The sequence below is a fragment of the Plodia interpunctella genome, chromosome 22 (genome assembly GCF_027563975.2).
Source record: "Plodia interpunctella isolate USDA-ARS_2022_Savannah chromosome 22, ilPloInte3.2, whole genome shotgun sequence".
Taxonomy (NCBI): Eukaryota; Metazoa; Arthropoda; class Insecta; order Lepidoptera; family Pyralidae; genus Plodia; species Plodia interpunctella.
Genome location: NC_071315.1, coordinates 804,494 through 822,152, shown reverse-complemented (window position 1 = coordinate 822,152; position 17,659 = coordinate 804,494). Strand labels below are relative to the sequence as shown.

The 17,659-nt window shown below is 36.9% G+C and overlaps 2 protein-coding genes across 7 annotated transcripts in view; one reads left to right on the top strand and one right to left on the bottom strand.

The window, feature by feature from the left end:
• Rhp (Rhophilin) overlaps positions 1-17,659 on the top strand; it is a 94,151-nt gene that overhangs the window by 66,767 nt on the left and 9,725 nt on the right. For all 6 annotated transcript variants that reach the window (XM_053761953.1, XM_053761952.1, XM_053761951.1 and 3 more), the window contains 4 exons: positions 278-394; positions 7,969-8,096; positions 16,091-16,244; positions 17,333-17,474. In XM_053761953.1, the coding sequence (XP_053617928.1) occupies positions 278-394; positions 7,969-8,096; positions 16,091-16,244; positions 17,333-17,474 (541 nt within the window). The remainder of the gene's footprint in view (positions 1-277; positions 395-7,968; positions 8,097-16,090; positions 16,245-17,332; positions 17,475-17,659) is intronic.
• LOC128679599 (uncharacterized) lies at positions 2,961-7,363 on the bottom strand. The gene is made up of 3 exons (XM_053761958.1): positions 7,149-7,363; positions 5,877-6,777; positions 2,961-4,071 (listed from the first exon to the last, which is right to left on the bottom strand). Exons 1-2 carry the CDS (start codon positions 7,291-7,293, stop codon positions 5,885-5,887), a joined length of 1,038 nt encoding a protein of 345 aa, XP_053617933.1. The 5' UTR covers positions 7,294-7,363; the 3' UTR covers positions 2,961-4,071; positions 5,877-5,884.

Genomic DNA, 17,659 nt, shown 5'->3' with positions numbered 1-17,659 from the left:
TGAAAACAATATGAAAATCCGTGCAGTTTTTGAGTTTATAGCGAACAGACAGACGCGGCAGAGGATTATGTTTTATACAAGCGGCCCGTCCCGGCTTCGCTCGGTTAAAAACAATAATATACCTAAACCTTCTTCAGGAATCACACAATCTGTTGTTGAAAACAGTATGAAAATTCGTGCAGTGGTTTTTGATTTTATCGCGAACAGACAGGCGCGGCAGAGTACTTTGTTTTATACTTAATATTTAACGATTGACGTCATGTGTCCATTGTTTCAGGGATCCGACCCGCGCGTGGCGACCTGTCGCGGCCGTCTACAGACCAGGAGATGCCAGCTCAACCAGGAAATTAACAAGGAGTTGAGGCTGCGAGCCGGCGCTGAGAACCTCTTTAAGGTAAACCTATCTTTATATGAAGTGGTGTATGTGGATCGAAAGGTCCCAGGTTCGAATCCTACTCTAACTCATGTACTGTTTTCATCGACCACCACTTGCATCCGGCGAAGGAAGTGAGTAAACATGTACACGGGTTGATTGTTAACTTGTGTGTGAAATGGAGAAGGCAATGCCAAACTAAATAAATAAACATTAGGACAAATCACACAGATTGAGCTAGCCCCAAAGTAAATTCGAGACTTGTGTTATGGAATACTAATTCAACTATACTATATTTTATAACAAATACGTATATAGATAAACATCCAAGACCTGGGCCAATCAGAAAAATATCATTTTCCATCATGATCCGACCGGGGATCGAACCCGGGACCTCTCGGTTCAGAGGCAAGCACTTTACCACTGCGCCACCGAGGTCATCAGTAACTAATCCATTAATAGTGCTAAGAAAATTGTTGTGTGTATTTAATAATATATAATTCCCCGTAATGACCACGACCCTCAGCCATGAGGATCATACAATTTTACAAAACATACAATAATTCTCACGTTTTTTCCCAAAACCTCAAATATCTCCGAAACTAGAATCTGCCCAGTGGTCTGCCCTTTTGCTTGGAACGCCATTATGCTCAAGTTCGTACTTTTAAAACACAATTACACATACATATTACGAGAATTAGCGAGAGTGGACATTTCTTATGTTGTCAATTTTCTCTACACGTAATATAATGAGGCGGCAATGGCCTTTTAAGTACATTACAAGTAAGTTTTACGTACAGTCGGCATCACGTCAATCTGTGCAGATTTATGCTCTATTATTACCATTTCAACTTATGGATAACCATAAGTTGCTGCCCCAACTGCAACGCCGCGAAAAAACGCGTTGATTCAAGTCAAAATATCACAATTTTAAGTCTTTGAACCATTTTCTGATAAAATATCTGTGGCAACACTAAATGTCACTGTCATAAAAGTATATACCTATCAGAGGTTTCGCGCCAAACTGTTAGACTTGTGCTATTTCAAAGATTGTCTGTCTGTTAAATGTGTTAAGCATATATTTTGTGAACCACGATAGAACTAGTGACGTAAGCTGTTTGTTACTACTTAACTTAAATATAGTGATACGATCTATCTGTGACTTTCTTTATACAACTGAATTACTTGATAGATAACCATAGGTAATAACCAAACCTGCTAGATATATCCACCTGATATTATTTGCCAGTTAGCCGTATCCTACACTTGTAAAACACAATTTTTAACGCTATCTGTTAGATGTACATACATATAGACTCACTATACATATAGACGACCTCGGTGGCGCAGTGGTAAGATTCTTGCCACTGAACCGAGAGGTCCCGGGTTCGATCCCCGGTCGGGTCATGATGGAAAATGATCTTTTTCTGATTGGCCCGGGTCTTGGATGTTTATCTATATATGTATTTGTTATAAAATATAGTATCGTTGAGTTAGTATCCCATAACACAAGTCTCGAACTTACTTTGGGGCTAGCTCAATCTGTGTGATTTGTCCTAATATATTTATTATTTATTTTATTTATATGATAGATACTTTACCAGAAAACACTGAGTCAGGCCCTCTTTTATGCTTTTTAATATAATTTCAATTTGAAGTTCAGTTACAAGTTGATTCTTATTGTCTTAAAAGCCTTTGACCTGCGGCCGACAAGGTCAGGTCAAAGACACGGATAGCTTATGCTGCCGCCAGTACATGTACAATGCAGCATAAGAATCTATCAGTTGACCCCTGTGACACGGGAATAAGAGTGAATTTGGGATAAACTGTCTTAGGATGATTTGCGCAGGGGGACACGCTCCGTTGACCATTGGGACAATGCTTTCTGTCTTTTTTTGAAATGTTAAGTGCTGACGTTATGATGTAAAAGGTCATTGACTTGGCTATAATTTTGTTGTCCCAGTGTTGGGCGAAAGTATCCCATGTAGCACATCAAGCCTTAGGTCACGCCTTGGAAATAGATCAACTAAAAAGAAAATTTACTTCGTTTAGATACAGTCATACTGGGCTCTATAGGTGGTAGGAATCTGGCTCGAAGGACCAATCTGTAAGATCTTGTCTAAGTATATATTATTAGTGATCAAACGAACTTACCTGTACGTGAAGTTCGATCATAATTATATGATCAGCTTCATTCGACGCAATTAGGTTTACATATTGTAGTAGTGAGCTTCCACGCTACAGCCTTGCACGGACGTTGATAGTAGGGAATTAAAAAAAAAAAAAAAATTCTTACTGGCAACACCGTCCCTACCTCACAACACGCCACTGCGCGCCATTTTGTATCATTTAGTTTAAAGCATTTTTATTTTATTTTATTTATTTTCACAATTTTGGGTGGGATAATGCCAAATATGGGAGGGTTATTACTAATTGCGTCGAATGAAGCTGATCATATAATTATGATCGAACTTCACGTACAGGTAAGTTCGTTTGATCACTAATTATATTTCACAGCTTCATTCTTAGCAATTAGGTTTACATATTGTAGGATGTTTAGAGAAATTAAGTAATAAAATTGAGAAAATATCAATAAAATAGGTTTTATTTACTTCTAATGAAAGTGTTCTTATAATTTTTACCTCTTCTTAATCAAAATAAAACATAAAGGAATTAAATTAACGTGGTTGGTTGGAAAGAATGGCTTGCGTAAATTGATTAGTACCAGTTAATACTTTTCGATCATAAAACTTTGCGAAAGTAGAAGAAGATTCGCTCCAACCAGCCGTTTTACGAATTATATCTAAGCTAACGCCTAGTGCGTTAGCCTTGGACGTGGCTGCATGCCGAGTACTATGTGCTGTGAAAACTGAAGTGTCAAGTCCACTTTCCTGTAAAGTATCTTTAATCCATTTGCTAAGTCTTTGAGATGTTATCTTTCGGTGAGGTTTCCGGTAACTTATAAACAAATTATCATCTTCTTCCCAACGCAGTTTATTTGTTGCATTGATGTATGAGATAAGGCATCTTGCTGGGCATATAGGTGGATTTTCATTAAAGAACGGCAACTTTAGTACCGGTTGTTCTGAATTCAAACGGGTTGTTTTTATACGATCGGGAATTTTAATAACAACATCTGAATCCTCTATTATATTTATGTTAGATAGCTTTATTAAATATAGGGTTTGTACTCGGTGTGCAGTCACGAGCGCTAAAAGAGTAGATAACTTTTTAGATAATTTTTCTAAACTAAGAGATTCATTGGGCCATTGATTAGCTAAATAATTCAGAACGGTAGTAGGATCCCAGGTTAAATTATACTTTGGGGCAGTTGGTCTAAGGTGAAAAACTCCTTTCATAAATCGTTTCACGCTCTCGTGGTTAAGATAAGATGATCCCAACAACAGAGATATTGCCGATTTATGGGAATTAATCGTACCGTACTGTGCCCCGTTAGAAAAAAGAGATGACAAAAAATTAATTACATTAGCTATAGATGGTTCTAAAAAGTTTATATTATTTGAATCAGCAAAATTAATCCAATTTTTGATACAACAGTTATACTGTTTATACGTATTTCCCGTAAGGGAAGACAAAATTATATTGATCGATGTATCGTTTAAAGATTTGCGTAATAACGATCTCCTGACAATTTCACGGCAACCAAGATGAGCGTCTTGTCCAAGTTGTGTGACAACCTGTAAGGAGATTTTAATAAGTTACTGCTTGGACCAAACTCTAGCGAATCTGATATGGTTAATTTCTGTAAAACTGGGAACCAAGGTTGGGTTGGCCAGTATGGAACTACGATTATTCCCGTAGCTTTGTCTGCAATGATTTTTTGTAAAGCTTTTTGTATGAGTGCAAATGGAGGAAAAGCGTAGAAAAACAGCGACGACCAGGAAATGGTAAATGCGTCTACCGCCCACGAATCCGGGTCACTCTTCCAAGAAACAAATTTCGAACATTTGGAATTGCATCGGCTGGCAAATAAATCAATTATAGGATTGCCAAAGCATTCTATAATTTTTTGATAGGCTTCGTTAGATAGTTCCCACTCAGTATCAGTAAACCTTTTACGTGACAATTGATCGGCTTCACAGTTGTCTTTTGTATTTATATATGATGCAAATATCACAATATTACGCACCTCACACCACTGCCATATTTCTTTTGATAATTTATGTAAATGAATGTATTGCACACTTCCCATCCGGTTGATGCATGAAATAGCGGTCGTATTGTCAATTCTCAGCAATATCTCACAGTTTGACATATTTTTGGCAAAAATTTTTAAACCGAAAAATGCTGCTTTTAGTTCTAGGACATTAATATGCAAAGATAATTCGGATTCTTTCCAGAATCCATAAATTTCGTTACCATCACAGTGAGCTCCCCATCCGCTGGTAGAAGCGTCAGAAAAAATCTCTAATTTGAAATTATTGAATTTAAATGGATTGCTATTACTTTCTATATTATCAAGCCACCAATTGAAATCACTATTTAAACTTGTGGGTACATTGATTATTTGATCATAGCTAGGATTATTTTGAAGACAAAGATATTTGTGACGTTCGAATTCTTTAGAATAAAGCCAGCCATATTGAATTGCTGGACAAACTGACGTAATTAAACCGATGAACTTAGCGAAATCACGTAATCTGCACTTCTGGATCGACTTTAGTTTAAGTAATGCTTGTTTTACTTTAGTAATTTTACTTTCCGGTAGTTTAAGGACCATATCGTAGGAATCAAAAATATATCCTAAAAATTTACACTGTCGACTAGGTAATAAACAACTCTTTTTCTTGTTTATTACAAATCCGAGCTTTTCCAGAAAATTTTTTGTGTATGTGACATTCTGTTGACATTCCAAATAGGATCTACCTATACAAAAAACGTCATCGAGGTAAATAACGGATATAAGACCCTTTGATCTCAAAAACTCCATTACTGGTTTCATTAATTTTGTGAATACGTATGGTGCAGTAGATAAACCAAATGGCAGACAATTAAATTCATAGAGACAATTGTTATATTGAAATCTTAAGTACTTTTTAAAGGTTTTATCTATAGGAATTAAAAAATAAGCATCTTTAATATCCAAAGAAGCCATGTAACAATCATTAGTAATGAGTTTTGACGCTGTTCTGTAGTCCTCCATTTTGAAATGTTGGGTTCTAATGAATTTATTCAAACATTTTAAATTTAAAATAAATCTTTGGTCTCCATTTGGTTTAGGTACCAAAAACACACTCGATATAAACTGATCATCTTCATGAGTGCACTCTGAAATGGCCTTTATCTTTAATAATGACTGAATTGCGTTAACAAAAAGATTATGTTCAACTTTTGATTTAGGGTATATATTAGGTGTATTTATACGAAAAGGAGGTGATTCGAAAGGGATTTTGTACCCTCTCAACCAGGATAACACTGTGGAGTCGTGTGTGATTACTTTCCATTTAGGAATAAAATACTTAAGACGACCTGAATATGATACCTCTGGATCTACCGTCTCCTGCTGCTCCCTGCTGCCGACCGCTCCGGTATGTCCCGACGTCCCCGCTGTTGAGAGTCGCGCTGAGACCGACGAGTTCTGTCCGCTTCCGCTTTTGGTGTAATCTTCCGAGGCATCGTTTTCCAGTTTAAACGAGCCTTTGGGTTCTTGTTCGGTTTAATAAAATTATTTTTGTTAAATACATTTGGTTTATCATTTTTAATCTGTTTAAGATCGGCTGCAGATCTTCTAATGTTCTTGGCCGATTTTAATTTTTCACATATATCCTCTCCGAAAAGTAGTTTATCTCGATTGGACTCTGTGAGAGTTTCTTTCAGCTCCGGATTAATTGAAGAAATGACAAAGCCACGACGTGTTCTTGTGTCACTGTAGTGACTATCGCAAAGTAACCTGCATGCGTCGCTAATCGGCTTCAATATTTTAGAGTGACTTTCTTTCGCAATAGTTAACTCGATTGCTTGATTAATGGCAGCTATAGCTACTGATAACTGTTTTTGCTTGGCTAATAGAGAAGCATCTCTTCTTACCATGTTGTCTGCTAAGGCGACTTTCACTTCCGGATTTAATGTTTGAGCCACAAGCATATCGCAATTTGCCGGTATCAAGTACTCGTCCATCAGTTTATCTTTTACAGGTTTCTGAAGTCCTTTAGAAAGGATTTCCTGCCACCTAGACGCTAAGTCTCTGTGGGTAGGTTTGCCAAACTTAATATCAAGTTTAGGAGCATCGCCCAGTAAAGCGAGTACCTCGCTGTCTAATTCTGATTCTAAATCTTGTGACCCCGCAGGAATGGCTTGTGGTGTCGCAGGCGCATCGTTACTCAGTGGTATCAAATGATCGTCAGGCGATGCTATGTCATCGTTATTATGAACCAAATTGGTTTCTATAACAAAGACAATGTTTTAATGTAACAGAGATAGTCCATATGACGTCTCGCATTACTAATAAAGACGGTTTATAGTTTGCGTGAAAGAGATAACCCAGTTGGTGTCTCGCATCACGAGTATTTCTAATGCACTTTTTACAAAATTATCAAATATATTATGACAGAGATAGCCCATGTGGCGTCTCGCATCACAAGTACGTAAGTTAACCAGTAAATTATTTCAAGTAGGTGTTTATAACAATACGTACTAATAATTTTTGTAACACAATGAAATGTAAAAATATGAGGGTAGTTTTTATTTTCTATTCTAATATCAAGATAAACCAAATTGGCAAAAGACAAATAAGGTAGGTAGGTTATAAACTGACCTTCATTTTCGAAATCCGATTGTTCACTGTCCGAGTAAATAATCAAGCGCTTACGCTTGGATTTTTCTTTCAATTCAGATTGTAATTTCCTAATTTTATTTTTAATCTCTTCACAGCTAGTATCACGTTTTCTTTTACTAGGCATTTTCTAAATTATGATAACAACTTAGTTTAATGTAAGTACCTACAGTAGAATAAAAAAGTAGTACACGTGCGAAGGCTTGAGCACGAAAACACGGAATGATACAAAATGGCGCGCAGTGGCGTGTTGTGAGGTAGGGACGGTGTTGCCAGTAAGAATTTTTTTTTTTTTTTTTTAATTCCCTACTATCAACGTCCGTGCAAGGCTGTAGCGTGGAAGCTCACTACTACAATATGTAAACCTAATTGCTAAGAATGAAGCTGTGAAATATAATAGATAATTATACTAGGTATTCGACAAAGAGTTTATTTAGGGCTGGTAAAATACGAGCAAATATATTTAAAGATAACAGCAGAAATGGTGGGTGACAGAATTTGTTTTGTAGAAAAGATGCATCGCGCAGGCGTGAGCTCTTCGTCACAGCGCATGCGCGTAGACAGGTAGGGAAATTGGAAATTAATAATATAAAATCTTGAAAATACGTCAATACTATTGCTGCATTTAATTTTCAAGAATCTTTACGGCATGCAAACGTAGCCCTATTTTCAAGAATCTATTGCATAGAATTAAAAAATAACATTCAAAGAGCATTCATTCGATTGCAACATACATACATCCTCACAAACTTTCACATTTATAATAATTGTGGGATTAATAATGATTATTGCGGATTTTCAGGCCACAACAAACCGCAAACTACGGGAGACTGTCGCCCTGGAGCTGAGCTTCGTCAACTCCAACCTGCAGCTCCTCAAGGAGCAGCTGGCGGAGCTCAACTCCTCGGTGGAACTGTACCAGAATGACAGGTAACTATCATCCATTCACATCATAGATTAACGTGGCATGTGTATTAAGTTATGCCTTTACGAAGTTAACCCCCGAAGTCAGAAGTTATAAGTTTAACGTACCTGTATGTCTGTCCGTGGCATCGTAGACGCAGTTAAATATACTTAGTTTTTTTTTTGTTCGACAAATAATTTCATTGAGCTTATTCTTAGCTATATCAGCTCCTATCTAGCAGATAAGAGCTGATGGTTAGATTCCCAAAGAGCTTAGGTTCCCAAAATTACCTTGCGCTTCGGAAAGCACGTAAAACCGTTGGCCCCGGTTGTATTTGCAGTCGTTAAAACCCGCCGATCCGCAAAGGACCCGCTTGACTTTGAAACTCTTTATCCATTCATAAGGAAAATCGTTTATATGGCTGTTGAATTTATGCTGATGATCTATATTGGCAAAAATACTCTATAAACAAAACCAATTATCTCTCTCGTGAGCGTTTTCCCGGTTTCATCTGCAGCCGTTGAGCGACGGAGCCCAGAATCCGCTAAAGCTCAGGAACGCTAGTGATATCCTTAAATAATCTATAATCTACTATCAATTGTAGCATAATCTGCTGTTGTATTTAAGTTTTCGCTATTAATCCTTACATTATTATAAAACAAAGTCCACTGCCGCGTCTGTCTGTCTGTTCGCGATAAACTCAAAAACTGCAACATGGATTTTCATACGGTTTTCACCAATAGATAGTGTGATTCCAGAGGAAGATTTAAGTAGCTAGTATTGAATAAAATGTAATGGTAACGATAGTGTGTGCGTGTCGGCGGCCATCATAGCAACGAAAAATTATCGTAATTGTTTGTATAAGTAATTTAAAATTGCACATATCAAAACCGGGCCGTAATTGTAACACATGTACGCAACTATGTGGTGATATAATTTAAATAATAATAATAATAATAATATATGTATATTAAAATATTCATAATGTTAGACCTGTGTTTCCAACTGTTTTCAGTAAAAAATCCATTCTCTCTAATACTCATGTTCCTCGTTTAATTCGGCGCTGTAACTCAGCGTTAAAGAACTATTTTGAACAATTTAACAACTTTGAAGTTACGTGTTTTTAGAACCGACCGCTTGCCTGATATCGACCCTCTATGGGAATGCTTTTGTAGCCAATCGGAAGCCAAGGGTAAGCGTTGTATTCTAGATCGGACCACACGTCACCATTTGTTTAACACCAAGTGAAATTGTTTTTTTAAAGATATAGGTAACTGAACAGATGACAATGGGGAGGAGAGGCCTTGACCCAGCAGTGGTACACCTCTCTCTCTCTCTCAAATCTGAATGTTTCCTGGTTACTTCCTCAGCCATTGAGCGTCGGAGCCCAGGGTCCACTTTCCTACTTTCTCGTCTCCACTTCGCACGGTCGTCGGCATCATTAGTTATCAGACCATTTAAGCTAATAAAAGAAAACGTATTTGGCTAATAACAAAATTTAAAAAAAAAATACATTCAATACTCACAAAATGAAGTAAAGTTACAAACAAATAAAAAACAACAAAACAATTTGGGCCGAAATCTGTGTTAAGGTGTCAACAACTTCTAACACTGACCTTAATTCTTTACAATCCAATGCTTAAACATTTAGGCTATAACGTTAATTTTAAACATTACCCTCCTTATCGTAGACGGGTAATAAAAATTCTTCAATGTGTTTTAATTCACATAAAAATCTCATTTTTTTATCACATAAAATAATGTTTCTCAGAGCGCTTCGACCGCTGCGGCCGATATTACGATCTGTCAAATTTCTTGAGGAAGGAATCATTTCCAAAATCAATCTATACTATTATTATAAAGAGGTAGGCGTTTGTGAGTTTGTATGTTTGTGACGGGTAAACTCCGAAACTACCAAACCGATTTTTAAAATTCTTTCACCATTAGAAAGGTACATTATCCAACATTGCCATAGGCTATATTTTATCTCAAAATTCCCACGGGAGCGAAGCCCCGGGCAACATCTAGCCATTCATAAAATTTACATTACCACAGTACAGATTAATTATTTTAAAGTCAGACAGTAAAACTAATCTTCTTTTTTTAAATTTTAAAAATTGTAATGACAGCGCGGCCGCAGCTTTCGAAACGCACTGAGATCCATCCAAAAGTACTTCACATAAGAGCCATGTCCCATTGCTCAGTTGCGCTCCGTTGCGGCGACGCACCACGTTGTAGGACGTCGTGCTCCGTTGTATTTTATAGGCTTTGATTGCGTTGAAACTTCATACAATTTCTGCGACGGGCGTCAAAATGACGGTGCGCAACTGTGCAATAAGGCATGGCTCGAGCACCGACAGAATATGTAAAACTGGGTGATGTAACTATGTTATAATTATTTTGTCATAATGAATACATGAATTATTTAAGACATGATCTAATTTCATTACTGATTCACAAATTGAATTAACTGTCTAATATATACCTGTGATCCTATAATCATACCATATCCTACCGTGGATGCCGAATTAAGTCCTTGATAGCTGAAAGAAAACAGCATTCTCAATGATCGTTGACGTCATGAGCAGTCGGGCGTAAAACCACACCTGAATATTCAACATTTCAAGGTTTATTTTTTATATACATATAAAAATGCAATTTGCATTTTTGAAGTGAAAACGTGATGGGTAAAAAATGTTTAACTCGAGTCAGAACACGTGGCCCTGATCGAAAATTCGCAAGACATCAAAAGTGCACAACGTTAATATTTAAGATTTCACTTCTGCCCACACTCACGACGTGCAACAAGTTTTTTTTTTTCATATCGCGTCGTTTTTTTTCAATGTTGCCAAAGTTGCTTTTTAACCTTCCGTAGGAAATTGAAAAAAAATATAGAGGAAAAAAATCTCTCTGTTTCCTGTTCTCTATGCTTAATAATCCTTTTTCTCACATTTATCTCAAATCCAAATTCAGCATCCTTACTTAGCTCCACCATTTCCCGTAATATTCGTTCCTCCAATAACCTATCACTTGCAATGTCCCTCCATCGGACCACTTTCATGAGCAAGTCGTTCCAAGTCCAGGCTATTAGAATACCTGAGGTTATTGGAATACCTGAGGCTTGAAGACGAGACGTAAAGCTACCAGTCGCCTTGCCTTCAAGCGTATATTATATATATATATAATATTTGTTTACTGTTCGCTTCGCTCGCTATATATAATGTATTTATTATATACTTGCATATATTTTTTAATATTTTTATTAGTTTTATATTATTTTATAAAAGAGTAAATTTTCTTTTGATTTATTTTTTCCCTTTGCACTTTATGGCACCACCTTGCTAACACTGTTTGGTCTAATGGTTGACTGGTAGAGAACGGCGTTAAATCCACCTTTTGTACAAATACTTTTTTTGTAATTTTGTGCAATAAAGTTTTTTTTTTTTTAAAGCGTCACTTGGTGCTATTTTCGCGGGAAAAAAGAATCACTGTCAACGCCAATCCCACTGCGCCTGTCTCCGCCGCGCACAAATTATTAATTCATTCAAAAACTTCATACCTAATAGTTTTCCAGTTTTAGTCAATGGAATAATGATAATAGTTTTGATCTCGATCAACAGCATAGATAAAAGAAAATATAAAAGTTTTTCGAGTTTTTCTACCCATCTACCGGCTTCTACCGGCTCGACTAGATACATTTATTACTGAACCAAAACCCGATCATAATATACAATATTCTTTATTTTGGAAAATCACTTTACATAATGCTGTAATTACGAAAAAAAGTAACATGTGGCCAGAAGATACAAAAACTGACAAGTTACAGAGTAGATATTACAAAGAGACAAAGCCGAAAAATATCGGACCATGAGCTCCGATCCGACGCTTAGAATGAATTGGAAAAACGGTCAGATGAGAGAAAAAGACGAAAGAAAAATAAATGTCACTTTAGTGACAATTACAAACTAAGGCATACGTTTAACTTAAAAATCGACATTGCTTAAAAAACTAAATTTTAATAATATTATATGGCGAAAGTAATCAATAAAAAACGTCCGACGATACTCTCGCGGGCATTCCGGATTTCAGTTAGCCTATTTAACCATAATTGCTATATATATATAGCAATTATGGTTAAATAGGTTATGGTTAATATGGTTAAATACGAAATATGCATGCATATTTCGTAACATTCGTAAAAAATGTGACTGTCATACACTAGTTGTTCGTCACGAACTTAGACCTCGCGAACACAATAAATTTCGATGAGTTTTTATAAAATTGTGAATATTTCAAAAACGACTGATCCGATTTGGATTCCCCACGTACTCAAAAATTCTATTGACAGATTCTACATTCCTATTAAATTTCATCAAAATCAGACCAACTGTTTGAAAGTTATCGCATTACAAACAAACACACACACATACAAAAAAATGTATTTTTGCCGTATTGATTCCAATTCAACTGTGTTAAGAAGATTCAATCAAACCACGAATTTAACTCCACAATTTTATTACATTAGTATAGAAGATAGATATCTGTCACGGGAAATAAATACCTCTGATGAGAGCGCTGCGCGTACTCGACCTCGTAATGAGATTGACCTTTTTTGTTGCTCGTTAAGAGAATTCACACGTGTATATTTAACGTCATTATGCTACCGCATGTAATGTTTAAATTACTTTATGGCATCAACTTACCTTGTCATAACAGTTGTAATATTATGTAAATAAATCAAGGATAAAAATGTTTTTTTGACGTGACAACGTCTTAAATTAGGTTGCGGCTGGGAGTCACTTATGAAAAAGTGTAACGCCCGGTAACGTTACGATGAGTCACCGAACGAGAGAGAGGCCCGCCGAATGCCTTGCGTCTCTCTCCCACTCAACTATGATCGGTCTGCCGCGCGCGTAAAAAGACGTTGTCACGTAAAATCTTCGCCCGTAAAACCGACTTTACAGGCAACCATTTTTTTTTTTTAACTTGCGATAAATGAGTTGAATATCTGTCTAGATATTCATTGCAAAATACTGTTTATTTATTCGTAGTGTTTCAAAATAGTGATAAAGTGAGCAAAGTTATTAATAGTTAAACCAATCTGCCTATAATAGGAACACTTAAAACTTTCCTGTGGATATCGCATCAGGCGAGAACAAAAAGTAGAATCTTTAGAATTTATTTACGTTTATTTTAAGTGAACCCTGTGCTTCTAAGTGTCACAGAGTGTAACCGGGAACTTGCTCAGATTAGAGAGAGATCCTCGAAAAAATTCGAGTGTCTCTGCACATTGCTCCTCTGCGACGAAGGGCCGGGTTGAGCCGAAACATTAAAAAAATGAATGAGACATAATGACAGTAATGGGTAGTAGTGGGCGGGGTAAGGACCTCGTTACACGTACAGTCGCGAAGGAAACTGTTTTCACTTTTGGTCATGAATTGACACTTATTTGGTTACTCAAAGTGACAGATAATGTTTTGGCATTCATTTATCTTATTATCTAATTAATTTTAACGTATTACCGAATTGATTATGATAAAGCTATATCTTCTTTGATTCGATAACTGAACTTGACCTGAAAAATGTTTATATTTCAGACTTTTAGTGCAAAAATAAAAACACGAAATTTTAATTAATTTGTTTACTTTGTTTCAAGTTAGACCGTGACATCATAAATGGTGTAATTTTAAGAATTTTAATGAAGTTTAATAAATAATTACATTATTTAATTTTGTACATTAATAAATTTTTACGTACATTATTATTACGTACATTTACAAAATACAATACAGCTCAAATTGTACTTTTTAAATTATTTATAAAATATTTTTGCGAAGATTTAAGACAGTCTTTTACAATTTGAACGGAAGCAGCTGAAGCGGTGGTGGTGTAATGGTTAAGACGCCCGCCTCTGACTCATGTATAGCAGTTTTCATCGACCACCACTTGCTTCCGGTTAAGGAAAACATCGTGAGGAAACCTGCACACTGGTTGATTATTTATTAACTTGTGTGTGAAATGGAGAAGGCAATGGCAAACCACTACATTACTAATGCCAAGAAAGTTGTTGTGTGTGTTTCATTCCACGTAATGACCACGACCCTCGGCCATGAGGAATAAGTTTGTGAAGAAGAAGAAACAGCTGATATATTCTATGATTTTTAGAGTTCTCATCACAAAATGGAAACAGAAAACATTTATTTTTTAGAACTTTTCGATTCAGCTCGCGACTGTACGCTATCATGCAAGTATTTTAGGATAATAATAACAATCGTATGACATAGTCAAGTAATAGCACGTTTACCAGAGCCACTTACGGCCCCGTAATGTAACAAATGTCCAAGGAATAACATGAAAATTGCACAAAGTTGCTGAAGATATGATAAGCTTGCGCCCCGGGGCTTCGCTCCCGTGGGAACTTCGAGATAAAAATTATAACCCTATGTGTAATTCTAGGTTATTTTCTACCCGTGTACCGAATTTCATGACAATCCGTCCGGTTGATTTTGCGTAAAAGAGTAACAAACGTACATCTCACAAAAGTTTTGTATTAAGGTATCAACAAAAGCGGCGTGAAGTTTAGGTTGATATAATTATTATATAATTTATATTATGTATACCTATATTTCAAAAAAATTAAGATCACATTGTATGTCTCACAGGTTTCGTATTTATAAATTATTTTCTATGACATTAATAAAAGTGTCTAATTCGACGTGTAGTCAAATAGTTTTCCTGACTTTTTCCATAAAGCGTCCGGAGCGCAGTGTCCGCTTACTCCTACTTTTCTTCCTCTTCGATATCCCTAGTTGGCAGACCATTGTCGCCATCAAGCCAGCACTTAAGGTTTGCCCCTTCTGCCAGGGCCAGACAGGCATAGCCAGATATTTTTAGAGACATAGCCTAATTATTATTAAATAATTAACGTATCATTCATAACTGGATGAGGACTATAGATTAGGTAGTTTTGGACGAAGCTGGAAGGAGCCTAAGTACAAAGACTAAATAACACAACCAGGAATATTCTTTTATACTCATCATGTAAGTACAGTCAAAAGCACATAAACCTACTCAAATTCATTGCAAAACCGCAGCATTACTGCGCCATAAAGGAAGGAGAGAAGCAGGGTAACTTGTTGTGCTGTTGACCGTACCTGTAATGATGCAAATAATTCAAACTAATATATTATAAATGCCAAAGTCTGTCTGTTCCGCTTTCACGGCTAAACCGCTGGCCCGATTTTGATAAAATTTGTTATGCATGTAGTTCAAGACCCCAGTTGAAACATTGTTCAAAAAATTATTCAATGGGGTGTGAAAATTTGTATCAAAATCATATCTGTTCCACTTTTGCGGAGAAATTCAGCGGAGCCGCGGCCAAAAGCTAGTAAAACATAAATAGAAAGTACGGTGCCATAGACATTAATCTTCTAGATACCAAAACTGTAACAATATATCATTATTCTCATAGCGGCTTAAATATAATGAATGCGTTCGCACCGCTAATTAAAATTAAGAAAAAGACTTGAATTCCATTTACGCCATTATTTCTACCATGTCCATATAGTGTAGAATAATAGCGCAGTGATAGTAATGTAGTGAAAATTCCAACAATGATAGAGAGAAACGCCATCTATTGCAAAACATTTCACAATTAATTCAAGAACATAAATATAATTAAATAAAAACAAATAAAAATGTTTTGGCTTCTATTTGTCCTATAACGAAGGTTACTTTCGGAAATCTTAAAAATATATTTTTGACATACAGCCAAGCAGCTGATAGGCAACAACAGCATGCCCAAGTAGGGTTGACATCTTCAAAATTTTATGGTTATTTTTACGCTAACCCCAAGCTTCGCGGCGTCACTGCCCCGAACGTAACCGGGAAAATGAACTGATGAGACATGATTAAAATATTCAATGCAAAATTAGTTAGGTACATTATGTACGCTACAAAAAGGTATCGGCTGAGTTCCAGAGTCAGTAAAGACGTAAAAATTGATCTTCTTCATCCTCAGCAAAGAATGCGTGATGCCTATGATCCCGCTGGGCCTGAAGGAGACCAAGGAGGTAGACTTCCGGGAACCATTCAAGGACTTCATCCTGGAACACTACAGTGAAGATGCGGCCGCTTATGAAGACGCCATCTCGGATTTTATGGACATGAGACAGGTACGTAAGCTGTTTAAGTTATCTATTCGATTTTGTTTATGGGTTGATAGCGTGAAATTCGCATACCCTTAGATCGTGAAACATACTAGGATTAAGTGTTTCTTTTAACACCATCATTAAATAAATAAATATATTAGGACAAATCACACAGATTGAGCTAGCCCCAAAGTAAGTTCGAGACTTGTGTTATGGGATACTAACTCAACGATACTATAACGATATTTTTATAACATATACATATATAGATAAACATCCAAGACCCGGGCCAATCAGAAAAAGATCATTTTCCATCATGACCCGACCGGGGATCGAACCCGGGTCCTCTCGGTTCAGTGGCAAGAACTTTACCACTGCGCCACCGAGGTCGTCGAAATTATCATCTTCATTCCAGGCTCTTTGTGTCCAGAGCTGAGCACAGGCCTCACCCTCCTCTGTCCTGTGCCTCTCTCATCCATAACATTAACACCACATTGTAAATAAACCCATATTTTTGCAAATAAACAATCTTTATTTTTCAATATGAGGCCACATGGACCGACCACGCTATGTCAGTTGACACTAAACAATATATTTATTTACATTTGTGGCGAGGCATCCTTCACACCACAAGCACAACGCCGCAGAGGCAACGCCGACTAAAATCTATGGCGCTACAAACCACGCAGTTGGTCCGCAATATTACGGACAGATGGCGCTATGATCGAATCATACTCAAACTGACAAGTCTAGAACGCGCAAGTGAAAAGTTTCCGGCCATGTTGTCCTGTCATTTATTTAATTATTTATAATCGGGACGTTAACTTCATGATACTACAACTGCACATATATAGCAGCATAGCTATCTATATATAGCAGCAAATAATCTTATGCCAAAGTATCTGCCTTGACAGAAAGACTGTCTACTCAGAAGGCCTACCACGAAACGAACACGTAGCACGTCCTCATGTCTTTTTTAACATATCGTGTTCGCACCGTGTAAAAACGTTCACGTTCTCTACGTGTGAACGCGACGACGTACGTGTTTTATGTTTCATGGTAGCCCCCCAGGACTCAGGGCATCGCACATAATTTATTTTTGTTACTTCCAGGCGATGCGCACCCCAGTCCGGTCAACGGCCGGCGTGGCGCTACTCTTCAAGTACTACAACCAGCTGTACTTCATTGAGAGACGGTTCTTCCCTCCCGACAGGTCGCTGGGTGTCTACTTCGAGTGGTTCGATTCGTTAACCGGTGAGAAAATGATTCTACACACTGCTGACGATGGCGCCTTATTAATAAATTATTTACATACCAGGCAGGACATTTGCCAGACAGACGGGCGATTAAATCATAACCAAATCTTCAAAAGGTGGTTCTCAGAGTGTTTCGAATGCTGCGGCCGCGCTGTCATTACCAACTATTTTCAAATTTTAAGA

Excerpts from the sequence above, each read along its gene's own strand:
- LOC128679599 (XM_053761958.1), bottom strand. The coding sequence starts at position 7,293 with ATGCCTAGTAAAAGAAAACGTGATACTAGCTGTGAAGAGATTAAAAAT. Across the intron at positions 6,778-7,148 it reads ATCGGATTTCGAAAATGAAG|AAACCAATTTGGTTCATAAT; the intron begins GTCAGTTTATAA and ends TCTTTGTTATAG.